This window comes from Glarea lozoyensis, assembly GCF_000409485.1.
Source record: "Glarea lozoyensis ATCC 20868 chromosome Unknown GLAREA7, whole genome shotgun sequence".
Lineage (NCBI taxonomy): Eukaryota > Fungi > Ascomycota > Leotiomycetes > Helotiales > Helotiaceae > Glarea > Glarea lozoyensis.
In genome coordinates, this window is record NW_007361002.1 from 2,857,721 (window position 1) to 2,885,646 (window position 27,926).

General features: G+C 44.5%; 12 protein-coding genes across 12 annotated transcripts; 5 read left to right on the plus strand and 7 right to left on the minus strand.

Moving 5' to 3' along the window:
- Nucleotides 1–432: 432 nt before the first annotated feature.
- GLAREA_02118 (uncharacterized protein) lies at nucleotides 433–1,319 on the minus strand (the record flags this gene model as incomplete). Its single annotated transcript, XM_008089334.1, has 3 exons — nucleotides 433–834; nucleotides 896–1,106; nucleotides 1,243–1,319. 3 exons carry the CDS (start codon nucleotides 1,317–1,319, stop codon nucleotides 433–435), a joined length of 690 nt encoding a protein of 229 aa, XP_008087525.1.
- A 1,424-nt stretch (nucleotides 1,320–2,743) lies between these two features.
- GLAREA_02119 (uncharacterized protein) lies at nucleotides 2,744–3,669 on the plus strand (the record flags this gene model as incomplete). Its single annotated transcript, XM_008089335.1, has 2 exons — nucleotides 2,744–3,134; nucleotides 3,200–3,669. 2 exons carry the CDS (start codon nucleotides 2,744–2,746, stop codon nucleotides 3,667–3,669), a joined length of 861 nt encoding a protein of 286 aa, XP_008087526.1.
- A 943-nt stretch (nucleotides 3,670–4,612) lies between these two features.
- Nucleotides 4,613–4,987, minus strand: GLAREA_02120 (uncharacterized protein; the record flags this gene model as incomplete). Its single annotated transcript, XM_008089336.1, has 1 exon — nucleotides 4,613–4,987. The coding sequence occupies one exon, from the start codon at nucleotides 4,985–4,987 to the stop codon at nucleotides 4,613–4,615; it is 375 nt and encodes a 124-aa protein (XP_008087527.1).
- Nucleotides 4,988–5,070: 83 nt separating this feature from the next.
- On the minus strand, nucleotides 5,071–7,014 carry GLAREA_02121 (uncharacterized protein; the record flags this gene model as incomplete). The annotated part of the gene is made up of 1 exon (XM_008089337.1): nucleotides 5,071–7,014. The coding sequence occupies one exon, from the start codon at nucleotides 7,012–7,014 to the stop codon at nucleotides 5,071–5,073; it is 1,944 nt and encodes a 647-aa protein (XP_008087528.1).
- A 1,954-nt stretch (nucleotides 7,015–8,968) lies between these two features.
- On the plus strand, nucleotides 8,969–12,903 carry GLAREA_02122 (RNA-binding, RBD; the record flags this gene model as incomplete). The annotated part of the gene is made up of 5 exons (XM_008089338.1): nucleotides 8,969–10,781; nucleotides 10,863–10,949; nucleotides 11,021–12,018; nucleotides 12,072–12,439; nucleotides 12,504–12,903. 5 exons carry the CDS (start codon nucleotides 8,969–8,971, stop codon nucleotides 12,901–12,903), a joined length of 3,666 nt encoding a protein of 1,221 aa, XP_008087529.1.
- A 555-nt stretch (nucleotides 12,904–13,458) lies between these two features.
- GLAREA_02123 (WD40 repeat-like protein) lies at nucleotides 13,459–15,287 on the plus strand (the record flags this gene model as incomplete). Its single annotated transcript, XM_008089339.1, has 2 exons — nucleotides 13,459–13,761; nucleotides 13,812–15,287. The coding sequence occupies 2 exons, from the start codon at nucleotides 13,459–13,461 to the stop codon at nucleotides 15,285–15,287; spliced, it is 1,779 nt and encodes a 592-aa protein (XP_008087530.1).
- A 214-nt stretch (nucleotides 15,288–15,501) lies between these two features.
- Nucleotides 15,502–16,167, minus strand: GLAREA_02124 (uncharacterized protein; the record flags this gene model as incomplete). Its single annotated transcript, XM_008089340.1, has 1 exon — nucleotides 15,502–16,167. One exon carries the CDS (start codon nucleotides 16,165–16,167, stop codon nucleotides 15,502–15,504), a length of 666 nt encoding a protein of 221 aa, XP_008087531.1.
- A 4,200-nt stretch (nucleotides 16,168–20,367) lies between these two features.
- GLAREA_02125 (uncharacterized protein) lies at nucleotides 20,368–21,639 on the minus strand (the record flags this gene model as incomplete). Its single annotated transcript, XM_008089341.1, has 1 exon — nucleotides 20,368–21,639. The coding sequence occupies one exon, from the start codon at nucleotides 21,637–21,639 to the stop codon at nucleotides 20,368–20,370; it is 1,272 nt and encodes a 423-aa protein (XP_008087532.1).
- Nucleotides 21,640–22,779: 1,140 nt separating this feature from the next.
- GLAREA_02126 (uncharacterized protein) lies at nucleotides 22,780–23,544 on the minus strand (the record flags this gene model as incomplete). Its single annotated transcript, XM_008089342.1, has 2 exons — nucleotides 22,780–23,341; nucleotides 23,390–23,544. The coding sequence occupies 2 exons, from the start codon at nucleotides 23,542–23,544 to the stop codon at nucleotides 22,780–22,782; spliced, it is 717 nt and encodes a 238-aa protein (XP_008087533.1).
- Nucleotides 23,545–24,081: 537 nt separating this feature from the next.
- GLAREA_02127 (nuclease) lies at nucleotides 24,082–25,005 on the minus strand (the record flags this gene model as incomplete). Its single annotated transcript, XM_008089343.1, has 1 exon — nucleotides 24,082–25,005. The coding sequence occupies one exon, from the start codon at nucleotides 25,003–25,005 to the stop codon at nucleotides 24,082–24,084; it is 924 nt and encodes a 307-aa protein (XP_008087534.1).
- A 375-nt stretch (nucleotides 25,006–25,380) lies between these two features.
- Nucleotides 25,381–25,776, plus strand: GLAREA_02128 (uncharacterized protein; the record flags this gene model as incomplete). Its single annotated transcript, XM_008089344.1, has 1 exon — nucleotides 25,381–25,776. One exon carries the CDS (start codon nucleotides 25,381–25,383, stop codon nucleotides 25,774–25,776), a length of 396 nt encoding a protein of 131 aa, XP_008087535.1.
- Nucleotides 25,777–26,639: 863 nt separating this feature from the next.
- GLAREA_02129 (uncharacterized protein) lies at nucleotides 26,640–27,593 on the plus strand (the record flags this gene model as incomplete). Its single annotated transcript, XM_008089345.1, has 1 exon — nucleotides 26,640–27,593. The coding sequence occupies one exon, from the start codon at nucleotides 26,640–26,642 to the stop codon at nucleotides 27,591–27,593; it is 954 nt and encodes a 317-aa protein (XP_008087536.1).
- Between the last annotated feature and the right edge of the window lie 333 nt (nucleotides 27,594–27,926).

Consider the following 27,926-nt stretch of genomic DNA (forward strand, 5'->3'; position numbering starts at 1 on the left):
TTCACATCTAGTGACATCGCCTTTTGGCTAGATGTAGTTAGATGTGCGGCAATTAAAGACTACAGTAGGACATCTATCTTTCTTTGGGGTCATCGAGATTTCAGTCTTGCTCATTTCCCGGAATTGTAATCTTAGCACCTTGAGAAATTTCACTTTCAAGAAAGAGGCATTGCAGTACATCCGGCAACATAAGCAGCAACACATGTTGATACATCCAGAGTACTGGTAGCAATAATTAAACACAAACAATCCAACACTCTCTCATCTAGCTATACAATATACAACCTCTAGCTCCATACACATAATTCCAAATCCCTTCAAACATGTATATCAAAAGAAGCCAGCTCGAATCTGATATCGTCTTCACTATTAATTCCATCTTCGAAGCACACATCAAGTCCGACCTATCGGCAAGTACTCTGTGAGTTCGACTCATCCCCTTGATGAAGAGCTGTTTGGGTTTCCATACACCCGAGTACCATACTCGCGCCTCTCGCGATCATCGTACTGAGACCGTTCCCGATCATCATACCGAGATCGTTCTCGATCTTCATAACGAGGCGCTTCTCTACGAACAGGCGCAGGCTCTCCACGGTAAATCTCGCGAGGATACTTCCCGATCTGCTCCAATGCTTCTCCCTTAAAACAGACCTGTTGGTAATAGTTACCGTTGGTGTCCTCAGCTGGCTTGTACTTTTCCATTGGCATCATTTCCTCACTTCTTCCAAACGCTTTGTTGTGGCATGTTGCAATTGGTCCCGAGGTCACTTCATATTTGTGCTCTTTCTTGTCCCGTCTTGACGGCTTTTCGCTACGACGATCACAATGGACTCTCTGTTTTGGGAGAAAATTGGTCAGACAACATTTTCGAAGTATACTGGGAGGTGGTACTTACTCGCTGCCACTGCTTATCCGGTTTCGCATCATATACGTATGCGTTTGGGCTTCTGCAAAACTCTACAGGGACAGTCTGTTTTACAATAGTGTGATCTGGACCTCTCGCACATTGTTTGGCATACTCAACATTGTAAGCAAAGTACGCAGCTGGTTCGCCTGCTCGATTGAAGTCTCCAGCATCCTTAGTCTGTATGTCTATTCTTTTGCCGCTTTCGATATATCGCTCAGCTCTCTTAGTTAATGATCAGCGATAGATATCTTGTGTTCTATTTTGACTTTTACAAGCATATTGATTAGCTTGTTCTCCCAGATAAAATCTCAGCAAATGACTCAAAACACACTTACTGTTGCTCATACGTTTGCCTATTTCTCTCCACCCACTCTGGATCTGCATCTACAACTCTGTAATTACGATCGGACATTTTTCGATATAAAAATCGAAGAGACCAGGGCAAAGGGAAGAATGCTTGATGAAAATTGAGCAGTAGCACTGAAAGATGTAGAGATTTGCAATAAAATCAACAAGAAGAGTGCAAACGACTGAGAATGAGATGAGATAGAAGATGATTTGAACAGTATGAAGAACTTGTGATTGCTGATACACAACCATTGACGTGGAAAGTTGTTAGTTATATATTTATTCCCCATGACTTGCCTACTGTTCAACAAAACTCGACTTCAGACTCCATAGAGCTAAACCGGCTAATGTAAAAATAGAATTCTGCTTTTCATCACCCGAAACACCAACATCAAGCCAAAAAGGTTCATTCAATCATGAAATATCTGAATGCGAATATGCTGAGCGCAAGAGGTCTCAGCGAAGGTCGGCGCCACAGTTAGCTCCCATCTCAAAACAGTAGCATGGGTAGTCCCTCTGAATTTTGCTCGTGAATAAGCGCTGGACAGCCATCAATACCAATCATTTGGAGTGGGCTTTAGAAGAAACAAACATCAAAGTTGTGGGTACCAAGCTTAACAACATCGAACATTAAAATAGCAATTGAGACGATTGTGGACCAGTGAAGCCGGCGCGATGTGATTTCACCGAATAAGAGAGATTTCAGACTTGATTCTCCACAATTCTCCACAGTCAAGCTAGTCTCGATTAGGTAGTTACGTAGTAATATATAAAGTTAGCTAGTAGGACTCTTCCTTAATTAAGGAAACTTTATTAAGGTATAGTTTATATATTATATACTAACGTATACTTAGAAGTAGAAGATCTAGCTAGTTTGTATAGGGGTGTATATAGGTAGTTTAGGTCTATCGCTATATACGTATATACGGCTTTATATAGTACGTAAATGCGTAATTTCTAGCTTCTATAATACTACGAATTATCGATATATCACCTATTATATATAGCTAAATAGTCTCAATTTAATAATGTCACTTGTTGCTAACTATAGAATACCTATAATACGGGTGCATCGATTAACCATACAATTGCTGTACAAATATTATGTTTTGGTGTTTTGGTGTTTTCGGCAAGCTGGAGTTTTGAGACGGTGCGTCACTGCGCACCACCATAGCTAAAGCCAACACTCTACGAAGTAGCATTTGCTTCGGCGCTTACACAGCGGTTACAACCTATTTCGGGAGCAGCAAAATCCAGGCCTGATCACTTTGTAGGTCGCTTATATAGACATCTTCTTGTCTGGTTCGTCTCTCGAATTGTTATTCAGACTTTCACCCTCTTCACCGATTATCTATTCTGTTCAACATCTACTTCACCGGTATTCTTTGTTATCTCACACAGCGCTCATCTCGCACGATCTTTTATCTTCTGATCAGATCATACCCTCCTATCACGACCACACCTTGGATTCGACACGTCAAATTTACGATGTCGCCAACTAAATTAGTCTTCGAGTTGACGCCCCAACTTCAAAGTATCCTACAGCGTGAAATTGAAGCGACCGGTCCCCGTCGGCTACATCCCTGGCTGAGCTCCGATACCAAAATTGTGAACGGCCGCGAGATCTATGATTCGTCAATGGACCTACCAGACCTTGACGACCAGAAAGCAATCTTGGCATGGCTAGGACTGAATGAGGAAGCAACAGAGAGAGCATTACAGGATTACAGAGACCACCTTGCTGGTAATGTTCCTTTGGAATTTGGGCCGGTTCTTGTTCAACTTGATACACCAGAAGAAACGTTAGTCTATAACCTTTCAGAAATGTTTATTTCTGGTATTGCGAAGGAATGGGGCTTCGACGAAGCAGAAGACTATGGTATGTTCTACTCCTTCCTAAACTATGTACATGTTGGCAGGCCCTAACTGTTATCGTTATTGAAGAAGGATATGTGAATTCCGCAGTTGAAATCGGCTCAAAACCCGAGTTTGCATTGTTATGTGGACTGCATCCAGATCTTAAGGTCGAAGATGGAGAAGCAGAGTACTGGTATAGACATCCTCCGAGGAACTATGTGGAGGAGCTGGTGCAGTCGTATGCTATTCTCTTGCCCAGATTGTGGAAGCAGAGGGCGAACGCTAGACAGCCGGAGGAAGCCGAGAAGGTATCGGATCAGGAAACAGAGACTTCGAAGCCAGATCTTCCGCAAGAAGGAGCTAAAAGTGAGCATGAAGATGCAAAATCCGACTCCCCGATAGAACATGAAGACAAAAGCCCCGAACAATCAACGGAACCAGAGAACACTAAACCGGACCGTCCAGCTGAACAGGAAGATTCAGTTTCGAAGCCTTCTGTAAATCTCGTTTCCGCAGTAACTTACAATCCTCCATCGTCAGCTTTAGCGGTTAATTAGACACCTAGCGGGCCTAGACAAAATTCAAATGCATTTATCGTTCAACATTCCCGTCCATAAAGTGAGTGATCGTAAAATGTATTTTCAGCCATTATTCCGTTGCTCAAACACTTCAAATTGCTAAGCCGCTATAATATCTGAAAACCTGCTGCCACCCATGATGCCTTCGGAATCAAGATTCAAAAGTACCTTATACCGCTGAGTGCTTAATTTTCTTGGAAGCCATATGCGGACAAAATCCATTCAAAGTCGTGATCTATTGACTACGGCGTTGTTGTTACCTCCAGAGTAATAAGTGAAAGATGGATGAAAAAGATTCTACTACGAATTGGATTTCGTCGATCGTTGATTAAATCGTACGGGTTAGCACATAAGTAACAACCAGTGGTAGAATATCTTCTTCAGATGATATGAATTTAGGAAGAATATGGAGTGGACTTCATCTTTTAAAGTACATGTCCTTTTCTATAGCTAATAGTATTGAACGTAGAAACAGGCACTGAGAGTCTAGGAAATTGAAAATTTAGGCAGGTGATTGAATATTTTATGCAGCTTCTCAGATACATAAACGCCGATTTGCTGAAATTATTATTAAATCTAGACGGTTGAGGAAAGAGATACATCTCAAGTCCTGATACAGATTCTCTAATTATTGAACAAATGACCAGCTTACGAAGGTACCGATCAAGGTCTTCATGATGGAAAACGTGACTGATAATTGATCCATGCTCCTAAATAACAACAACACACGTTGATTCCTTGAACCCGACCGCTTGCGGCACCTACTTAGCACTTTTGATGGATATTACCCAGCGCAGAACGCCTTTCGAATTCTGTGTATATTTCAAGCACTCTTCTTGATTGCTTTTGTAGCTCATAGGGTAGTTCGGGATTCAACACCGGCTCAAGCGGTTTTATTGACCCAGGAATACTTGCAAAACGTTCAATCTTCTCCTTGAAGATTTTGGCAGTAGAATGCCATGCACTTGATTCTGGTTCTTAGATTTAGCATGTCTAAGTCGCGCATGAGAAGATCCATTGCATAAGCAGTATTCACTGCGCTGGCCTGAATCTCAACCCCTGGAGGGACACCCCACAGGCCTTGTCGTTGTAATTGCTCGGTAACATTTTTCATGATTTGGTTGCTTTGCTGTGCGACTGTGAGATAGTCCAGCTTGATAACTTTTGAGATTTCTGAGACTGAATCTTTCAGGTGTTTCAGTAGGTCCAATTGGCTTGTTGAATTATTTCTTATTGCTCCGTAAGATCCGCCCATGTGAAGGACTTTTTCGGGATGGCTAACGTAATCATCTGACATGAAAAGGTAATCCCAGATTGGTTGGACTTGATGCAGGCACCTTGGAACAATAACGAAAGGCCGACTGATGTGTTTAGGAAGATTTAATTCACGGGTGTCCTTAGCAAATGCTTTCGCTGGTGCCCCCAGAAAGATGAGAAGACGGTTCTCAATCTCCTCTTTCTTCGTCGGAAGTGATCCTCGAAAGAGTTGTCCAAGATGTATGGCGATGAAACGGTCCAGGATCTCCATTTAAAATCTAGAAATGAGGCTTGTCGTACAGCGTTGTAGATATGGGCCGCTAAAGGTGTTGATGCAGAGCAGTTTATCCAATGCATTCCGTAGTCCATTCTGAGCATCTCAAACCGAAAGGACTCTAGGCCAATCCACAATGGATGATTTTTATAATAAAACCCAGGATCTTCGGACACCTGAATGCATCGAGGATCGTCGATGGTCAAGTGTTTGGTTTTTGGCATTGAACTGGGCCGATCCAAGCCCATGAATCCTGACTTGAGATTGGCCATTCTAGGACGTGTCTTCTGAGAAACCCAGGCCAGTCCCGACTCACGATTTCTACGATCAAAGTTACAACACGGCTCAGCTATTCCTGCGACTGGAGCCATCGAATCATGTTCTGTTTTGCAAACCACTTGAAGGTTACGGGGAAAGGTTGCAGCCTGATGGCGCAAATTCTCGTCAAGCTTGATGGCACCATTTCCCACGATTTTGTGAATGTCAAGCATGATTCGTGCTGCAAAAACAGATGTAACAGCGATCGAACCTGTGCCTAGGGCTAGCTTTAGTGCGCGTGTGATGCTATCTTCAATCTGCACAATACGATAAGTGGAGAAAGTGGGCCGTGACTTATGAAACCAACCAGCCTGTCTGATATGGGTCATTTCCTCCTCAGCGCTATCGTAATATCTGTCAAGCCAAAGATCATGTAACATTTTGATCAACCACTCCTCGCTTTCTACGTCTAGGGTCTCAAAGTCATCGATAGACTTTAGAAATTCCATTCCAAGGGGTTTGACCCAAGGAACAATCCGGCGTGGCTGTGTTTCTCTGGATTGCAAAATATAGTTCCGAAGCGCATGGTATATGCAGAGGTAAATTGTGTCTCTCATACTAACCTTCGCGCAATTCCCTACCCTGTTTTCGGGCGATGAATAATGTTCTTTGGGAGCTATGTGGCGAAAGACTTGCCAATAGTTACCCAAGCATTCAGCGTCATTTGCTACTAGAGAGGTAATGTTCTCCTCGCTCTTGGAAACATGATCAAGTGCAACATTGGTTATTAATGAGGCAGTGGAAATGTCGGGCCCGTTCGTCATAGCGTCTTTCCATGTCGCTTGTATGAATTCTCGGAGTTCACGGAGATCTTCGAAAAAGCAAAAGACAACGAACTTGACATCGTCTTCCTTGTTGACTTCCAGATCAACTTTCAATTCAGCTTTTGAGTGACCGTCTCTAGGGACTCTTGTATCTTGTCTCGACGGCAGTGTTCCTGAATTGCAATCATCTTGTGGGACCTCAATCTCCAATATGTCGAAACGATTCGAGAGCGTTCCTGTGTCACATCCTGAACTCGTGGTCGAACTTAACTGCTTTGCTTCCTTTTTGGCTTTGGTTCGTTTTCGCTTGGGGGGCTCTCCGAAGAATGGCGTTAAGTGTTCTAATGCTTTCTCTAGAACTTCGATAAAATGAAGGTGTCCATCTCTTGTAGTCTCTTGCTTCTCAGCTTCCGAAACTTCAGTTGCCATGTCTGACATAGCCTCAAACCAGGCACTGCATTTTCGTCGAGCTCTTATCGCAAGCTGGAGGACATTCTGTATCGAAATCGGCACAGAAAGTTTCGCCGATGAGTCGCAGACTATGAAATCGACTCGCTTGAGAAGCTCGACACATGAGATTGTAGTGGTTTGAGATGTTATGTTCGGCGATCTATAGCCTCTGGCTTTTGCCTCGCCTGTCAACCACGTCGTAAATTCCGTCGTGCTCGCTTTGTATGCAGCGTAGGTATCGCCAAGAGTAGAAGACTGCATCTTAGTGCATCTGTGGTATCGTACGGGCGGGTGTCCGATCTAACGTATATTCGCCAGAGGATGGTTGAGAGAGTCTGTGTAGGAATTGTAACAAAAGTTCGGATAGGAAGACGGGGGCTGACAGAAAGGGCAAAAGCGTTTGAGAAATTCCAAGGAGCGTTCAAGGTAAGAAAAGTTTTGTATGAGATCTCGTCGTTTCCCTGGCAATGAGTTTTTGTTGAGAAGAAATAATTGAAGGTGAACATTTACAGGTTAATCTTCAAGCACCCCCCTCAATCCACGAGCACCGCTTCGATACAACCTTTCCATCTTATTCCATTCGACTACATAGTCAAGGTGGGTAAGTATATATCCCCCAAATTTAGGCACTCTGAACTCACTGGATATGAACCAACTTGGTTTGACGTGTGCTGGTGTGTTGATATCAATCATTCTACTGTGCACAGACCCGCTGTACTATTAGCCTCAGGATTAGATCCACACCTCCACTCCTAGTCTTCGAGAACGGAAAGGACGTAGTCTAACTTTCTCACTTCTGTCAGGGAACGGACACAGAATTTGTTGAGAAAATCCTTCATAGGTTCCTTCCATAGTAAGAACTGCCTGCAAGTGGATGCTCCTGAACATTGAGTTTGGGGATCTACACATTACCTGGTAGCGTTAGCATCAGTCAAGTCTTTCTGTAACATACCATTTTGGGTGTAAATTGAACTACCTTGGCGAATGCCTTCTCTTTGGTCTAAGCTAACATAGTTGAAAACAGCACTAGAAAAGGGTAAGTTTTCAGAACGGTTTAGCAGTTTGAAAGAATGGCATCTCGTACGGTTCGGTATTTCTCTCCTAGAGGCAGATACACTGCTCAATCAGTTTTGCTCCAAATGGGTTTTGCTGGATGAGTTTAAAATATCCTCCTGATACATAGTACTTCCGCATTCTGTCCAACGATATCAACGTGATATTCTGATCAATGACCGGAAATGGATATCCCCAGGGAACGAAAGGTAGTACTAAATAAGGAAATATGAATGGTTGTGACATCGTGAAGCTGGGGCATTGGTAATCGATTTCAACGAACACAGGAAGCTCCTGTAAGACAGTAATCCTGTAGTGGATATATAGTCGTAATTGAATACAAGACAAACTAACATGCTGTAATCGGTGCTTTAGTGAAAAATTTGCTCAGGTAGAAACGTGTAATTTCACGCGTCTTTGACGTTTTTAGGTATCGAACTGGCTGCTCAACCTGATCCGAGGCACTGATCCTTGAGGGCTTTGTATAGAGCCTGGCTTTATGTCTGTAAGGCTCAAGTGTCCGGTGCTTGGAGAGCCGCTCAGAGCAAGCCGTAAAAGGTCTGCCTATGAGCCTATATGGAGGGAGGCCAGCTCGCAGGTCGTGAAGCGGGCTGTTCAGAGATTCGGAAGTGAGTTCGGGGAGTCACTTGGGCACGGGCCTCGACGCGTTGAACATGATTTCGGGAGCTTCGAGGACTTCTCGTCGCGACGTCCTTGTTCGTCCTTCGTCGTCCTTCTTCCTGTCTATGGAACATAATCCGCGTTGATAGATCGACTTCAGTCCGAAAAGTACTATCCTCTTTCAGATCGATGCGAAATTGCTATCCAGGATTGAATCGTAGGTGAAAAGAATTAATTGAAGCAGGCATAACTCGGAAACTCGCATATCATGCAGCCTGTCGTTTGGGCTTGAACAATTCGCAGCCTTGTTCGTTTGCTTTATACTTCATTCCCCCCTCATCAGTCTCTTCTCTTGAATTTGGTTCGGCATCTATGAGACAGACCGCCTGGCTTTCCATAGCAGGATTTTGCTTGGAACCATCGCAACCTCGGGTCTATACAAGAGTCCTACAAAGGCACCGCTCGCTGCTTGCTTTCGCAGGCCGCATAAACACCACCTGCAACACCCCAAGCCTTGGAGATTGCTGAGTCACTTGCTGCCATGGAGGTCCACGTCCGGAATGTTCCAATTCAATCAAATGACAAAAGCTTGCGCAACTGTCTCAAACCATGGTTCGCTAAATTATCTATCCAGGATGTCGACTGCCAGAAAGGCCAAGGAAAGCCCTTTGCGTCGTTGACTTTTCTCAGCATCGATGACGGCCAGAAGTTCCTTGCCCGTCATGGTCAAGTCAAAGCACTTGGCCGTGAGCGGCTATTGAAGAGAGCAGTTGAGATGATCAAATTCCAGGGTTCGCCCATATACTTCGAGAAAAGCACACGGGAAGCTAGTCCTTTCCTTCTAAGATCGCTTCGTAGAGAATCGGAAGAGCGCGCAAAGCAAATTCCTGCAGCAAAACATAAACACGATCTTGCTCGATTCAACAAAGAACCTATCAGACTCGCTTCTACTTCTGTCGCTGTGGGATCCTGGGATGTTGAAGAAAATGAGGTGGTGTTCTCACCACAAATTACATGGAATGTACGCGGCACTGCAGTATTCGGTCAGCGTGTCATGATGCTAACGCTCGATTCTGGTATTCGCCTGGACTTCAGATATGCTAGCACACTGGAGGTCACCACACAAGATGGCAATGACCCCGCTGTGACCTTTACAATGTGGGAGGTTCCAAGATTTTTCGAGAAGGTTGTCGATGATCCCATCGAAGAACTCATTGCTCGCTTGGGTTTGGGCCAGAGACCTCCACCCTCCCCACCGCGCGATGGACTGCGTCGTAAAGGTCCTGATCGATTTCGTCTCCCATTCATCGACCAACAGCATGAAAGCATTGCGGGATGCTGTCTAGTGTACCGCATTGCTTTGGAAAGATACCAGTATACCCAGTCTTATATGGTCGTTGAACTGGGAGGTCTTATGGAGAGCCTCAAACACACAAGTGGCATGCCTGTGGTGCTGCACCAGACGACCCGTGTTGCTTGTTCTCCAAAAGTCTATGCGAAGGGATTAACCGAGTTGAGAGGCTGGCTAGCAAGCCCGAATTGCCCGTTGTCATTTGGTCTGAAGTTCCAAATACAGGTTCTTGCCCAAGATGGATATCTTTCGCCATTTACTATTCTCAAACTTCTACCAGTTTTCATCGAACTGTCTCAGCTTTGTGAAACGAACGTAGTTGTCAGTGCAACTAGGAAATTTGCAAATAGCATTAGCTATCACCGCCCAGAGACTGATGCAGCAGATTTTGACGTTCAAACCTTATCGAAAACTCTCCGAGATTGTAGAGATGTGGCGGAGAAAGAGATGAAAGGTGGGTACGAGTCAGCAGTCGTCTCTGAGAATGTTGCGACTATTCATAGGGCTAGAGTCACCCCCTCAACTATTCGCTTACATGGACCTGAACCCGAAAGTAACAATCGTGTTCTGCGAAGGTATCCATATCATCACGGCCATTTCTTGCGCGTACAGTTTTGTGATGAAGATGGGCAACCCGTTCGGTTCAATCCTCGCGTATCCAATGAAAGAATACTACAAGGGAGATTCAAGGAAATTTTTAAGAGTGGAATCAAGATCGCAGAGCGCTGTTATACTTTCCTCGGCTATTCGCATTCTTCTCTTAGAGCACAATCCGTATGGTTCTATAACCCTTTCGTCTTTGAGGGCCGACTTCAGATATATCACACCATTATTGAAGATTTAGGGAATTTTGTTGACATTCAGTGCCCTGCTAAGTGCGCAGCACGAATCGGACAAACATTCTCTGATACTCGTACTGCTGTCAGGATTGATCTGAGACACGTCCAGGAAATACCCGATGTCGAGAGGAATGGTCGCACATTTAGCGATGGGGTTGGCACAAGTGCGTATTATATCCTGTGGTCCTCCCATGCACGGCACCCAGTTGGGAATTTTGGTCTTTTACTAATTAGTCCATCTCTAGTGTCTAAAGCAATGGCCAGGACTATTTGGGAACGCCTGCCAAAGAAGCGACTTGTACCACCTACGTGTCTACAGATCCGCTTTCAAGGTAAGAATCAAATCTGTCATTTGTTGTATTGCAATATAGACTTCATGATTGTGACATAAGAAACTCTTTAGGCGCGAAAGGGATGATTTCCCTCGACAGCCGCCTCAAAGGAAACGTCCTTGTGGTTCGCGATTCGATGATTAAGTTCAGGGGCTCCAAATCTGCAGATTTGGAGATCTGTGAAGCAGCCTATAGACCATTGCCGATGTATCTCAATCGACAGCTCATAAAGATATTGGAGGACATGGGCGTTGAGGATGATTATTTTCTTAACCTCCAAGCAAGAGAAGTTGAATCTCTTCGGGCGGCTGCTGATAACCCCATGAGTGCCTCGAAGTTTCTCACCAAACAATCCATTGGCGAAACCGTTCACCTGCCTTGGCTCATCATTGAGCTTGCAATGCTTAATCTAGATTTTGTTCATGATGAGTTCTTGAAAGACACTGTTGAGTTGGCTCTATTATCTGAACTTCGCAAACTTAAACACAAAACAAGAATTCCCGTCGAGAAAGGCTATCACCTTCACGGAATTATGGATGAAACTGGTTTCTTGGAAGAAGGACAAATCTTTTGCGCTGTCCTCGAAGATGACAGACCATATTATATTGTTGGCAAAGATTTGATCGTGTCGAGATCACCGGCTCTTCACCCTGGGGATGTGCAGCTTGTGGAAGGCGTTATGCCGCCGACTGATTCTCCACTAATGCTACTGTCAAACTGTATATGCTTCAGTCAAAAGGGTGCGCGCGACCTACCAAGTAAGCTGAGTGGCGGAGATCTGGATGGGGATCGATACTATATCATGTGGGACGAACTGGCTCGCCCTAAGAGAACATTCGCGGCCGCAGACTATCCCAAGGTTAGTCCCGTGAACATTGGCCGAAGAGTAGAACGTGAGGACATGAGCGATTTCTTCCTACAGTTCATGGAGTCGGACCAGCTAGGTCGCATCGCTGTCAACCATCGCGTTAAAGCTGATCAGCGACCTGGAGGGACTAATGATCCAGAATGCCTCTTGATGGCAGAAATGCATTCGACTGCCGTAGACTTCTCCAAGACCGGGATACCCGTAAGTTTTTCGAATCAGATATCCAGCTAGTATGCTAATATGAACTTTACTAGGTGGACATGAGCAGAATGCCATTTGGTAACAAATATCGTCCTGACTTTGAAGCACCTGGTCCTCATGTGCACATTGAAGAAGATGGCATCAATTTCGATGATCCAACTTTCGAAGACCCCATGGAAATTGAGGACGAAGATGACGAGTATTCTACTTATCGCTACTACAAGAGTGAAAAGATTCTTGGGAAACTCTATCGTGCCATTGACGAACGCGAGATCTTTGCAAAAATACAAGCCCGGGTGGAGGCGGAAGGTAGTGCTCGCCGGTCACGTATTATTGATAAGGTCTGGGAATATGTTCAGAAAAGGGTTGTGGGTATCCAGTGGGAGTATCTCTTAGACCAAGCTTCTGATATCCGCGACATGTATGAGCTCCCTCCGAATGATTCGTTGTATATAATTAGCCGCTGCTGACTGTTGTCCTAACAGGTATGAAGACTGTCTCCGCGATACTATGGTTGAATACAGTAGCCATCCATCCCGCCCTCTTTCGGAGCTCGAAGCTTTCACAGGCAACATCCTAGGGAAAACGGGCATTCAAAATAAATACCAGCGTGAGCGATCCAAGACAATGAAGGAGAAGTTCGACCTGGATGCAACTTGGATTATCAACTGCATCATAAAGGATGGTGACAAGCCCTCGGATGAAGCGCTAGCAATGAGTATAGCTTGTTTCGCGGTCAGCTTAGAGGACACAAACCCGTACCTTGGGAAGATGCCACTGAGCAGTTTCAAGTATGTTGCTGCTGCAGTATGCTTGAGGGAGGTTGCCAATTTACCCGGATGGTCTGAACTCCCAAAGCTCGATATATTCAACACAGCTCGCTAGACACTGGATTTTGGGCTTTTTCTGGCTTCAGCTCCTGGGCAAATGCTAGGACCAGAGATCTAATGTTTGAGTTTCGTCCTTACGTGTTGCGCGGGGACTCTGTTTCGTTGGGGCTTGGCCAGACGGTCTCTATTATTTGAAGGTTGTGAGAAGTCTTTGGCTCTCTAATGGACTTATGTTGCATGAATTATGAATAACGATGAAGTTGTTGCTGTGTCGAGTGGGTTATTGATGATAGCTTACAGGGGACGAGTGGGATCTATATCTTATGATGGACGTTAAGTTAGTTATGACTTGAGACATGAATGTACGAAGGCAAATCAATGGGTACTGAAGGCATGAAGTTCCTGCAAAGAGTCGTAACACTTGTGATCAGTAACGGTGTCGATGGTCCTCGCTTGTAAGAATTATGAAAAAGGGAGAAACGGATGAAAACCTCGGGCTTGACAGCTCGTGCACGGACCAACAACAACCCCTGCAAAAATAATAATTCTCTCTGGCGGCATGTAAAAAAGTTCGAGATGTGGGAGTCGACATCGAGATCCAACACACAAAATGACGAGGCAACGATCAAAAAAGCTATCGGAAAGTCGCAAGGCTGAGAATATCTCGCGAAACGCAACTACGCTCGACTCCGATCAGGAAAGCGCCCACTCAGAAAGCGAGAGCGAGAATCCCAGCATAGCCTCGAAGGACGATGAAGAAGAAGAATTAGACCGACTAGTGCTTGGGGATGGAGCTGGATTCAAAGCCCAATTGGCATATGACTTCAACGCCGGCCGCAATGAGAGCGACGGTGAAGTGGCTGAAGAGGACGAGGAGGCCGAAGAGGGACTGGAGAATGTAGATGATGCAGATGTGAGAAAGACCCCGCCATTTGTAACGACCAATGCTTATACTCTTCGCAGCTTTTCTTTCTTGATGCGGGACCATCTACAATAGACCCGACTGCGCTGGCTACGAGGGCAAGTTCAGATGAGTACGATGATGGAGATGCGCCAGCATGGGAAGACAGCGACGATGATCGATTAACCATATCCCTCGCCGGCAACCCTCGATTAAGGAAACTTCGAAAAAGTGAAGCAGATGACGTGGTCAGTGGCAAGGAATACACAAGGCGTCTTCGAAGGCAATTCGAACGTATGAACCCAGTGCCGGAATGGGCGAAAGAAGCCGCAAGGCCGGCGAAGCGTCGGCGGAGGTCTTCAGCGGCTTCCAATTCCTCGCTGTCCTCGAACGATATGGATGTTGACGATACAGATATCTCTACCCTTCCCTTGGCGCGACTACTTCAGAATGCTGGTTCGTTGACCAGGACGCCGACGAGTACGAATAAGAGACCCAAACTTCGCCCAGAAGTTCTCGATATACAACGATCCAAAGACATACCTCTCGTACAGCCATCTGCGATCTCCTCTTTGTCCTTCCATCCTGAATATCCAGTCCTCCTCTCTTCAGGTCTAGCTTCGACCCTGTATCTGCATCACATTGCACCTACCGCTCATCCTACACCAAATCCTTTACTCACCTCAGTCCACGTTCGAAATACACCAATACACACCTCAGCATTCTTGTCTCCAAATGGAGATAAAATCTTCTTTTCCGGAAGAAGGAAATACTTCCACATTTGGGATATGCCAACGGGTACAATACAAAAGGTCACTCGTGTTTATGGCCAGAAAGATGAGCAGAAGAGTATGGAAAGATTCAAGCTGAGCCCATGTGGAACATACATGGCTCTAGTAGGGACATCCAGAAAAGGAGGTGGACTCTTGAATATTCTTGACGCTGCATCTACACAGTGGATTGCGTCAGCAAGGATAGAAGGCAAAAATGGTGTTGCTGATTTCGCTTGGTGGAGGGACAGTAAAGGGCTGACGATTGTTGGAAAGGGGGGTGAGGTAGGCGAATGGAGCATCGAGTCTCGTTCGTTCCTTGCTCGCTGGATAGATGATGGATATGGTCCTACAGTCATGACGCTCGGTGGAAAGAACGGCCCAGAATCTCTTGGTGGTGACAGATGGATCGTCATTGGCTCACAAAGCGGTATCGTCAATATCTACGATCGACGTGCTTTCGCTTCACCCAAAAACGAAATCATTGTCCCAGAGCGACCACAGCCTAATAAAACGTTCGAGCAACTTACCAAGCCGACGAGTAATCTGGAAATTAGCCCTGATGGGCAATTACTGGTTTTCAGCACGAAGTGGAAGAAAGATGCATTACGTCTGGTGCATCTACCAAGTTGTACTGTCTATAGGAATTGGCCGACGAGTCAAACGCCGCTGGGAAGAATTACCGCTGTGGCGTTCAATGGAGAGAGTAGTATGTTGGCTATTGCGAATGAACAGGGGAAGATCAGGTTGTTTGAGGTTAGAAGTTAGAGGTGAGAGGAATATATTATGATACCATGAATTGCTATTGTGGCTATCTGATGGTCCAGATGAAACTCATTCTTCCAAATTATTATCCTAATCACTCCATACAATGAAATTCCCAAATTAATTTCTCAACCTGAACATGCGTCACCGATCTATGAACTATCTCTAACTTCACAGAAAAAAATAAAAAAAGAACCCTTCCACCGCTTTATTTTGACTAGCACCATAATGAAGCCTGACGAAGAATTTCCTCCGCCGACTCGAAAGGTCTCTTCTGCCTAAAGTACGCCTGATCCATCATCAATTTGAAAGCACTGCCCGCTAACCTACTGCGCGTGTAAGCCATTTTGATCTCCTCATTCACGAAGATCTCGCTGTTGACGTTCATCTTATTTCGCATCGCAGCAACCCACTCCTCGTACTCGACCTCATCTTTATCGTTCTCGCCGTGGAAAAGCGGCGGGTCAACGAGCTCATGGGTGTTAGCGGTGTAAGTTGGGAGAGCATCTCGCAGCGCCCGGTATTTGCGGGCGTATTCGATGCGCTCCTCAAGTCGAGGTCCGCCTGGTGGAGTGGCGATTGAAGGCTCGTAGTCATTGTCTATGAGCTTTGCTTGAATATAGTTGCTACGAGCTATGAAAGTGTTGATTATGCGGCGGAAGTTTGCGGGCGTGAGCATTAGACGGTCAAATTCTTCACTGGTGAGTGGTTGGACGTCTTTGTAGTATTCGGCATGGTGGGAAAGGGTGGTCTGCTCCAAGGTGATAGTTTCTGGGGTCTCTGGGGAATTGGAGCTGTCTGTGGTTCCAGGTTGTTGTGGTCCCTGGAATTGAGTTCCATCACGGCCAGGAGAAGATGTAGATTGGTTGTGGTTGTCAGACATGGTGATGTTGTCAGACATTATTGTTGTACGTCTGATATTGATCTGTGAAATACTATGTGATGTGTTTCTTGGATGATTTGTCTGTATGATGATCTGTTTGTAGATGGACTGGTGCAAGTTGAAAGTTGAAAGTTGACTTTTGTCTGTTTTTTATAAAAGAAGAAGAGTCCGGGAGTTCAACTTCCAAGTCGAAATATTTATACCCATCTTTCTCATCCCAGTTCACAAGCGAGTGAGAACTTCATCTTTCTATATACGTGAATTTAACCATCAAAGGTGCCACAAGCAATTAGGCTTCTTTAAATTGGTGTCTTGGCTCCACTCGTGGTTAGGATGAAAAGATAAGAATGTACTCATGACCAGTATCAGACATCTTTCTCGTGAATTGAGTGTTAAAATGTGTAGGTGGCCATGGAATGAAAGATGAAGTTAAAGAGGATGTGGCAAAAGGTGGTCTTGAAAGGGAATTTATAGCCTATGATACTGTTTCAGAAGTATGTTTGACACATCAAGCAATTCACATGAGAGTTAAAAGGTTTGTAGAGGTCAAACGATTGTTACAAGAAAAGAGAAAACAAGATAGTAGAACTACCAATAATAATTTGTGAAAGTGACGAGTCGAAAAAAATGAACCAAATAATTGCTCCCTCTATATGATACGACTTGTTTCCTGGGGTTTTCGCAAACAGTAAGGAACAATGACAATTTGAGACTCGGCAGTTGCACATCAATCAAGAAAACGCAAAATATCGATTTGATGCTGATTTCTAGCTAATTATTTTGTAAACATATAATAAACTTCACAAAACTCATTTGTGTAAGATCTCAATATGTTACTTATGGAACAAAGCCCACAATATGTTGATCCAGTTCTCGGATAGTACCTAGTGTTAAGATTACATTAATTATTGTACAAATGTTGAACAAATTAGGATTTCACAGCATCCGAGGGGTCACTGTTTTTCCAAACTTCAAAATATAATATTGCCACTGAAACATGAAAAACAGTAATGTAAAACACTCCAGTATTATTGAATAACTCGGATTATTGTTTTTCTTAGTGCTTTACATCTATTGCAGACGGAATCTAGAGTTCTAGGGTACTAGCCATATATGTAAGTATAAAAACTTCATTTGAGGTTGATTTTTTGATCAATGTAGTACTTATTAATTGTTTAATCTAGCTTTCTTTCCTAATATGCAAATTTTATCACAATGTATACCTCAATCAATCTAGGGAAAGTTTGTCTAACTTGTGAGGCATGGTCTTGTATCCTGTCTTCAGAGAGTGTATGCGCATAGACAGCGCTACCAAAATCATAACATTTTCCAATACACAACTCGGAAGAGATTTCGCATGAGGCTATTTTAAAGCTAAGAGCACTATCGGTGGTAAAACTAATATCGGCGGCAAATTCTTCCCTTACTTATAATTCTACAAAATACCACTTTTTCAAGGGAACGTTTGATTGCTAAGTTTTTGAATCAGTACAAGGATTTGAATGGGCAATATATAATTCAAACTAGCGAAGCAGAGCTCTCCAGCATTTGAGACATCGCCATACATGAAAATCTTTTACCTTAATATCATTTGGATGTTTTGTGATATTTATAAACCCAAACATGAAAGTTTACACACAAATTCAATGTAGACAAAGTGTTTCAAAATACCAAAAGATCTTGATATTCAAAGAAAGACAACAGGAAACACAACTGATTCATGAAATATTAATTACAGGTGGATATGTTACTCGTGCAAGTGCTAAAAGAAATCTATGAACTGAGAAATGCATCTGGATTTTGAACCTGTTTTGAAAAAGAATTCAAAAGAAGAAAGTAAGAAGACAGAGACGGCAATCGCGAACATTTCCACGGTTCCTATCAGCGTTCTAATTACATGATTCACTAGATCAGAATTGAAAAATTCTATACACTCTTCATAACTGGTAAAATACTTTCCAGTCGATAATTTGACCACTTGGTATTTTTCAATAGTGTGCTAGAATCGGCAGTAAATTCCTAAACGGCAGCGAAATGCAATTTGCTCTCAGGAGGGTCACAACATATATAAACTTACACAAGATTCTGGGTCGCATTTATGATCTGTGTCGCATAAAATTATGGACTCGTTTTGTGCATCAAGGTTAACTTTTGAGTCTCCTCTTCGCGTAGTATCTCTTTCGTTTTCGGATATTTTCATATCCGAGCGAAGAGAGCGTCTTAATACGAGTCTCTAGACCTTTAAGAGTAGATGTAGGTCTCTTGTGATTAACGCTGTTTCTTCAGTTCCATCGGATTTAACGAATTAAGTGAGTGTGTGGTGAGAGGATCTAGTGGGATTGTAATTAGGTGCATTAGAAGACAGTTCTTGTAGCAGCCACATAAAATCTGTCTTGAAGGTCTTAGACTGCCATTCAAGATTAATGAAGCCACTTAGAAGCGAATAGTGGACAATCGCCTCGCGTTTCGTATCTAGTAGACTTCTGTTGAGGCTCATAAGAGTAGAAATTACACCTAAATGTTAGAAATTAACCTGGGTGATGTCTTGATAGAAAACACTTCTTATAAGAATTCGTCATCACTAAGATCTGAGGACACACATCTAGCCACCAATTGGTAGCAATGCAAGAGAAGACTCGGACACACCTTGTAGACAAACAGAAAGGTTCAAGTATCCCAAGTTTGGTTAATCTCGAAATTAAGACTGAGAAGCTATTTAAGGAAACTTTATATAAAGCTTCAATTACAGCATCACATTCGACAGCAGCTCCTAAATCGGTAGCAAGCCTTATGTCATCGCGGTTTTAACTCAACCTAAATCTGTCTGTCCTTTTTCAAACATTATTCCACATAGATTTCACATTGTTTTCCAATCGACAAGACAAGCATTGTATCTCAACAGTATGTTACCTCGTCATTTAACCAATCTGTAGGCTTCTCTAGCATTTCAAGGATGCGTTCTAGCTGCCTTCACGATTCCTTACTTATGCTGCATTTCTGGTCTTCGGCTGGCTGCAATGTTCTTGTAATTGATTTGATTGTCAGGCACCCTTTTAAACCCTTCTTGAATTATTCCTCAGAGTACTGTTATATCTATCTATGAATCTCCTCACTTTCTGTTTCTATATGTTACAAATTACTCCAAAAAAGCATGTTCACCCACGATTCACTTTTGCGCTAATTTAAAACCCCCTAATTCTTGGAATTGATTGTCCACAGCAGAAGCATCATCCCCAAAAAGAAAAGTGAATACAAAATAGCAGACCAAGAATCAGTTGACGAAGAATGCAAACAACTAAAACAACAACTGCCACTATTCTTACGACCAATTTCTAGGAAACCATCATACAAAACCCACCCTTCATCCTAGCCTAGACAGAATGCTATACCACAGGCTGCACAGCCCACAGCATGATTTGCTCTGTTTTGTGGATCTGGTAGATTGCATCATGTCGTGTGTTACGATGTCTATCGGCAGATTTAGACACAGTTGTTTCAGAGTCGTGCTAGCATCTGGAGCTAATATACAGAGAAATACCGCGGAAATGTAATGAGGGAATGAGTAGGACGGATCGGCGACAATCCTAAGAACGGCAACAACCACTGGCATCACGGCTTCGGGGGTTCATTGACAGGGTGGAGAAAATAGGAGCCGTTATATTGTTGTGCAAAAAGATTCACTTGACCAAAAGAACGATAATGAGATGTGGAAACCCGAACGGCATCACACGAAAGCAGGGCTCCGCTCCTATGCCTTTTGGCTTCGTACACGTCGGCCGATCTTTCTGCTTTGCTAGTCCCAGGAACTATCAGCACTAATTTGAACTTAAGCTTTCCTGTAAATTGAATATAATCAAGATCTGAACATTGAGTGGTGAGAATCTCAATGCGAAAGAAGCATGTTACAATAAGAGAAACTAAGGGATGATGCTAATCTCTGCTCGTGCTTCGAAAATCACCGGTCATCCACTATTCTCAAGATGGTGACACCATCACCTTACCAATTTCATCACTAGAAAATAGTCAATAGACCAACAGTTGGCTGCAGCATTGTATGGTTTTATTACATTCTGTCATATGCCGGTCCACCCGAGACGCGAAAACGCCAGCTTATACACTCAATAAAATGTCCAATTTGACCTCTTCTATACATTTATACCTCGAGTATAGTCCGAGTCCCCATAACACGACACCGCCATATTAAACCGCAGCGGCAGCCGCATCTTTCTCCCTCATCTGCTTCAACAGCTCCTGATCCTCGGCACTGACAGGCACGCCCTCAACCTTCTTGACTCTCTTGCCCTCCCTGAAGATAAGATAACCAGCAGCCGAAGCGACGATGCACGCAAGTGAGATGAGAAGACCGACAACGGCACCCGGACGATGGAAGCGGTTCATTCCCCACATGAACCCGTTGAGGACGATTTGAAGAAGAGTGTTGAACACGAACATCCAGATCACAAAGTCCAAGAACCAGTACTTTGAGGGCGAGGCACGCTCGCCGGTAAGCGGCGCATCTGGAGAACGGGAGACCGGAAGGGCGAGTGCGGCATCATCGACGTTTGCAGGAAGAGGGTCTGTGGCGGGATGATAGTTGATATCGATTTCTTGACTTCCTTGAAGACGAAACCAGTCCCGGTGGATACCTGCTAATCTTCTGAGACCATGGTGATCTTTTCGAAGACGCCATTTGAGGAGATACCATAGGTCTCGGAATCTCCACGGAATGAGTCCTATACCAGTCACGCAGAAGAGAGCGTTAAGGATTTGTGCTGTAATCTCGAGCCATATCTTAGCTCCACTATAGTCGTCGTTGTAGGAAGGATGTGCCATGGCAGGCGTTGCGTGGATCAGGATCAAGAACAGCATACCGCCCCAAGCGACAATATTTAGCGCATATAAAGTAAGAAGGAATCCAAAGGGCGTTATGACCCACTTGCCGAATGATCTTAGGCCGATTATTGTTGCTTGCTTAGCCGAGTGCTTTGGTGGAAATTGATACCCATTCTCGTAAGGGACAGAGGGATCATGAGGGGTCATCATGGTTGTGATCTCGGTTTGTGGTGTCCCAACCACTCCTTCGACACTCTCTTCCATCTCAACCTTCTCGGTAATCGTTTCTGATTTGGAAGGCAACGCAACAGACATAGCTCGTTGCCTGTGCGTATATATCACTTGTGCGTCCGAGTCGCGATGCGCTGTACTGTTCCTCCTTTGCCCAGGCCCAGACCAACCCTGAGATTCAAATTTGCCTGTCTGAATGTCGTTCATGGTGGGTATATTTGAAGCCGCTGACCCAAAAGCATGGAACATTCCAACCGGCGGCCTAGACTCGGTGAATGACTGGTGTGCATTGCGAATAAGTCTTCCAGCTCTTGAAGTTCCGTTGTTTGATCTCACGGTGCTTGGTCGTGAGGGTGGGAGACTCGACGAGATGTCTTCTGGCGCTATCTGGGCACTATTTCTGGACATAGTGATTGGTTTGGAATAGAATTTAGGTCAAAAAGATACCTATGAACGACAAACAAGACCAGATCTATAGTAACGATGGTCGTCTCAAGACTGACAACTGATCAAGCGGCTACCTTTCGTCTCTTATTCCACTCCTCAACCGATACGCACGCCGCAACAGGGCTGAATCTAGAATTTTGCAGGGTTAACTGAAAAGACGCTAGGGCATTTCGATCAATCAAAAAGAGTCGGAGTTGGCTGACTTGCTGCAAGACGCTGACTGTTAATAGCCGAGCAAGACACTGCGACCATAAATCCGACGAGATCGCTAATTAACGTTTCTATCCTTGCAGACTAATCGAGGAGCGCTATTCTTTATGCAAGACTGACCGGAAGATTGTTTGGTTCGCCCCATCAGGAGGTGTCATTTTGCTCCAACAGCGAAGCCGTAGTCGTTGCCGTTATTCCATTGGAGGGGACAGTGGCCAGCCTGCCTTGGGAGTTTTCGGCACGAGTGCGATCGCGCATTCAACGGTGCCCAATTTGACCATGTTCTCGTAGGATAATCCGATCGACAAAGCGAAAAGTTTATTCCTACAAAGAATTCATGCTGCTAAACCCCATTCAACCCGATACGCGTACAGCCGACTTAATCACTCCCGAGTTGTAGGTCTGCTGCAGCAAGGTTCTCGCCGTTTGCCATAAACAGACAGCCATCCAATAAGAGCCGTTCAAGAGGAACCAGGCCGCACTTACTGATATCCAATAGTTTCCCGAGTGTTGGGGTAGAAGACTTGAGGTAGACGCTTGGTCGGAACCAGTAGACTTCTTCCTGGCTACATGTGATTGATCCCAACTAAACAAGATTTGCATTTATACCCAGATGCCCAAGAGCGGACTTGTACGTATCTCCAATGGATATCAGCCATATCTTGTCGATCGACGCCGCTTGTTATCAAAGTCCCGAAGTTCCAGGGTCTCTGGTCGGACTTGCTGAAAGTTACTCTTTCGTATGCCCCTCTCAAGCTCAACACAAAATGTAAAATTCGGGTCGGCCTGAATGGAATCCACAAAGCGTCGGATTTTGTGACGTACTCTCGCATGAGGTCGGAATATGGCATTGTGTGGAAAAAGGGATCGTCTGGTATGATTCATGTGTAATCAAACAAGCTCCATCTCTCCCTTCTCAACAAACTCCTTCACGTCCGACCATCTCGCCACGACCACCTCCCCTCTGACCACCTCAACTTGGGAATCTGCATCTCGCCCACTTCCTTGCACGATTACACCTTCCCCAGGAAAGTCCTTTGACCCTAGCCCTCGAGCAATAACGCCGCTTTCTTCGTCCGGCCCGCTGATCATAGATATACCCCCAGCAGTGTCATTGAGGTTCTGTAGGTTCTGCGGGAAACTTCCGAGAAAACTACTAAGGTAGTGTTGGTGTAACAGCTGCTGATGTCTTGTCGCATACGCGACTTCCATCTCGCTCAAACGTGCTTGTAATTCGGGCGTAGAGAGGTAATGGAGGGTATGTTTGTCAATCTTCTCAATTCGGGCGCGTAGGAAGGATCGAATAAGAAATTTCCATCGCTCGACTTCGGTTTGAATGATTATGAGACTGAAATTCGTCTTGGGTTCCATGTTGCCCGTCAGCTCTTCGACCTTTTCGATTTGCGTCTTGACGCAATCCGTAACGCGTTCAATTAATCCATCTTTCGGCCACCTACAGCAAAGTCAGATTTGCGACTTGAAAGGAATTGATGGTTTGTACGGTAAAAGCTCGACAGTACCTCTTTCATTGATCCAAGCTCGCGTCAAGGCCTGGAGATCAGCTTCTCCAGATGGACGCCCATCGTTGTAATTGTCAGCCCCATAAGGGTCATGACTCCGATTGAGATCTTCTAAAATGTCTGATATGTCTTGCATGATTGGAGTATGGTGGAAGTATGGGATAGACTGGCAGTAAATAGTGAGCACAGTACTGTAGGTCACGCCAAAACGCGTACGTGATCCAGGTGGGGTGGGATGGATCGGGCCGCGGGGCATGTCTCGCTAAATAAATTGGGGGCAGTTGGGCCCAGAACACAACAACAACAGAACTTCCAACACACCAGATATTGCAAGAGTCCCAAGAACAGGAACGTTGATCTTGGTATCACTATTGAAAAAAAGACTTGTTATACATAACAAATAAAACTAGAGATTTTGCCAATATGCCGAGAGAGTGTGTGTGAGAGAGAGAGAGCGCGCGCTAGCTATAGGTAGGTATGTCTCTCTTTCCTTTCCAGTAATCAAAGACTTATATAAACGATTATAGGCAGTAGTTTGGTTTTAATTTCACACAACACTTATGCCAAAATACGATTTGGTGTCACATTTTGAATAAGAAACAACAAACTTTTATTCTCCTGTGAGCCTCTCATTGCTGCTTGCAAATTGATAAATCCAGCCAACGAACTACAATCATCGCCCAGATCCGTCAGCTGGATCAGGTTCAATAACAATTACCTCAGGCTGGACAGTGAGCGCAATTGTATCCCCCTTGATGGTCAGTATGTCGTGGAAACGAACATTCTCCTTCGTATCAAGCCGAAACATCTTATCATCACGATCAACACCGTCCTCTCGAAGCCACGCTTCAAATCCTTCAAGTCCAGGGCCTGTCTCCTTGAGGAAGACGACAAGGCGACGGGATAACTTTGGCCAGATGACCGATATCGTCAGCGATTCCAAGTCAGTAACCTCTGCAGGTCGTTTCGGGAGGCCTGTTGCGCGCGGCAAGATTCCTTTTCCTGCAGTTCGAGCAGCCTTGGACTTGGTCACTAGATGATCCCGTAGTTTGGATGGCAATGTGCCGTAAAAGGCTGGGAAGGCCAGACCATCCGACAGCAGCTTCGTATTTACCGATTTGTCAATGAGTTTATTATCGACAGTGACTGTTGCTCCATCTTCGCCAGGACCATCGTTACCACTGTACACAAAGCCGATGAGTCTCCCATTCGCATCAATACCGTTGGACAATACGAATCCAGGAAGACTATCTTGATCGGCAGACTGGATTTTGTTGTGAAGATGCTCCCCCCAGTACTTGATATTTGTGAAACCAAGCTTTGCCAACAGCGTGTCACGAGCTTTTTCGCCTCCATCGAGTTCCTGATGAGTGCCGTTGAAATGCGTCTCTAGTGCATCGATAGCTTCAAGGCGGACGGAGATACCGCGACGATTGATCTTTGGTGGTCTGCCCGACCTTCGTGTAATCTTCTTCCACACCAGGTCTTGATCAGCTGGTGCGAACTTCATTGTATCGCCATCAGGCTCAGGGCCCTGCTTCGGGAGGTCAGGATAGCGAATGACAAATTGTCCATAGAGTAGTGTGTATTCAGCCATGTCGAAAAGGTTTTGGCTGCTTGATAAAGTGAAGAATTAAGGACTTGTTCAAGGTTGTTGTTCAAGAAAATAGGAGGGATCGATGCTGCTTAAATGTAGATTCAAATATATTAAATTACAGAGTGCAATGCTACAAATGTAAGGTTTCGGCGCAAAGTCTTAAATCCTAAGGCTTGCATTCAATATCTCAAATGTGTTACACAAAAATACTGAAAGTGATCTATCGAGTTAAATTTCAAATTGTCTTGGCTAACGCCAACGGCATATTCCTCCATAGCCAAGGTACTTTGCATTGCAAACCTTGAAATCTGTCAAATCGGGTACGTTGCCTAGCAAGCTACCTGTACATTCATTCGGCACTTCCCATTGAACTTCATGTCCTCAATAAAAGATGGTACCCCAAGGCCCTTATTCGCACCACGGATCTCTAGTATTGTAGCTCTGGGCCAACAATCACTCTTCAGATTGTTCCAGATTGCTAGCTGTCCATTGGCGATTAGTGCAGTACTACAGCGCCTTCATATCTACCGAAACGGAAAACTTGAGCGTGTAGTAAATTGCAACTGGGGGTTCGATCGAAGGGTCACCAGTGTAATCACAGTGCAGCGGGCTGAGAAGGGTGAACAAGAAAGATCAGAAGCTCGTCTCAAAGAAGTAGAACGAGAAGCGCTGAGAATGTCGGACGCAGAGCGAGATGAGCAGATCAAAATTCTTGAAGAAAAGTTGCGTGTATTCTCAACCGTCAGAGCTGATCTCGGTATAATCTTCTAAGAGAGGAGAATGAATAGCTAAGTCGTACGTCACTGAAGAGTATTGACACTGCTTAGCTCTCTGATTTTGCAAGCCTAGATAGTAAGGTTGCAACAGAAATTAGACCTGAATAGACAAGAGAATGCTTAATTATGACATCTTCTTCCAATCTCAAACAACTCAAACGTGTCCCAAAATCTACAACATACGTAACGTAAAGGCAAACGAATAGCTACGATAACTACTCGCACCACGTCTTTGTCGATGTTGTTATTCTGCATCAGTTCCAACCTCGTCTCAGATTCATGTGCTGTAAAATAACTTATATTCACTAAAAACAATTCTGTATTCACCAAAACCAATTTTGCAGAATTATTCAAGAATAAATTTCGTTGGAGGGGTCTCCGAAATCCTAAACAAACTTTTAACCTGACATTATAGTAACCTCACGCCGAGCGACTCTCTTTTCCCACGAAACATCTTCTACTGCTCTCCGGGATCGTGCCCATTCCAGAAGGGTAGCTACATGACAAACTCATCTCATTCTGCATTCGATCTATCAAATCGACGTTCAGATCAACAAATATGACGACCGCTTCGTTAGTATCTGCCGCTTCCTCGTAGCTATTCTTGCCCAAGTAACACATTAGATAAGGAAACTCAAAGAACCATTCCTCTTGTCCCTACCTGTTCAGGAGAAGTCGAGGAGAGATAATTATGTCGCCAGGCTCGCTACCCACTATGGCGACGGCTTTCAGAACCATCTTCTTGTGGACGAGAATTATAAGCCTTTTCAGTGCGAGAGTATTGAGAGTCTAAAATACACTGCCACTAGCCGTATTCTTGGCGTCAACAAACAGATACGCTCCGAGGCGAAAGCTATCATGTCGAAATTTGCACTCAGCTCAGAATCAGGCCTTCAAAACCGTATGTTCCAGGAGGGTGCGCAGCCGGACTTTTTGAGAATACTCGCGGATGGCCGGATATTGTTCGACTCTCATCCATACGAGCTTTTCGCATTTCTTGACTCAAGTCCTCCTCAGATCCTCGAAAATACGACGACGTTGATCTTAGGGGGAAGATTACTTCTGGAGGAGTTTGCAAACAAAAATTGGCAAAATTATTATTTTACTAATATAACCTTCCCAGAAGTTCACCATTGGGAGAGCGAAAGTGAACCCGCTGGAGATATTTATCAACAATATATGTCAGTTGGGCCGTTCCGGGACCGACACTACGACTATTATGAGTACAAATTGCCTCCGATTCCGCAAGACCTAGATCGACTCTCGAGCCTGAAAACTGTTGTCTTGTATGCTCCTAGACACGTGGATGGACGCCCATACCAGTTCTACTCAGTTGTCGTGATGAACTTCTGTAGAATGCTTGCGGCAGGCAAGATTGAGAAGCTACAAATTCTGGAAGAGTTGGATGGCCCTCCATTTTGTCGTCACATGCGGAGAGGGTCTTTGGAAATTCGACTACAGGAGCATGAAACTCTTCGTCCATTCTTCGTTGGTGGTGTGAAAACCAGCAAAAGTGCCACCTCAAGAGAAACCGAGACTATTGTTCTCGAGGAATCCCGTACACACGACACTACTGGATATACTAAGTATACCACGGATTGGGGGTTGCGAGCCGTATTTGGCACTGTGATCACTGTTCAACGAGCCGCAGGTGATCAACTCACAAGCTCAGCGTCACGTTGGAGTCGTATTGAAGATACTAAACGAGAGGCACTGGGAATGTCAGCGGCAGAGCGGAAAGAGCAATATAGAATATTGGAGGACAAGTTATATGCATTCTCAATGGTTATATCAGATTGTGATACTCTCTGATTTGGTGTAGACCTCTTGTTTTAGCTAATTCAGTAGCACATAAATACTGCTCACTAGCCATGTACACAATCATAGAAAGCTTCAATATTTAGAAATGAAACCAGTTTAGTAGCACATCATTACTTGGCTGTCTACCTGTACAATAATAATAAAATATTTTCTAACACATTACATTTAGAAGAATCAACCAGCTCCGACCAACAAGTATCCAACACTTCAAGTTGTTAATCAAGTATCAAGCTCAGGAAATCACAACCATAGAACCGCTCGTGTCTGCTCCACCATTGATCCAATGTCGATTCCCACAAAACCAATGCATCTCTTTGTTTTCTG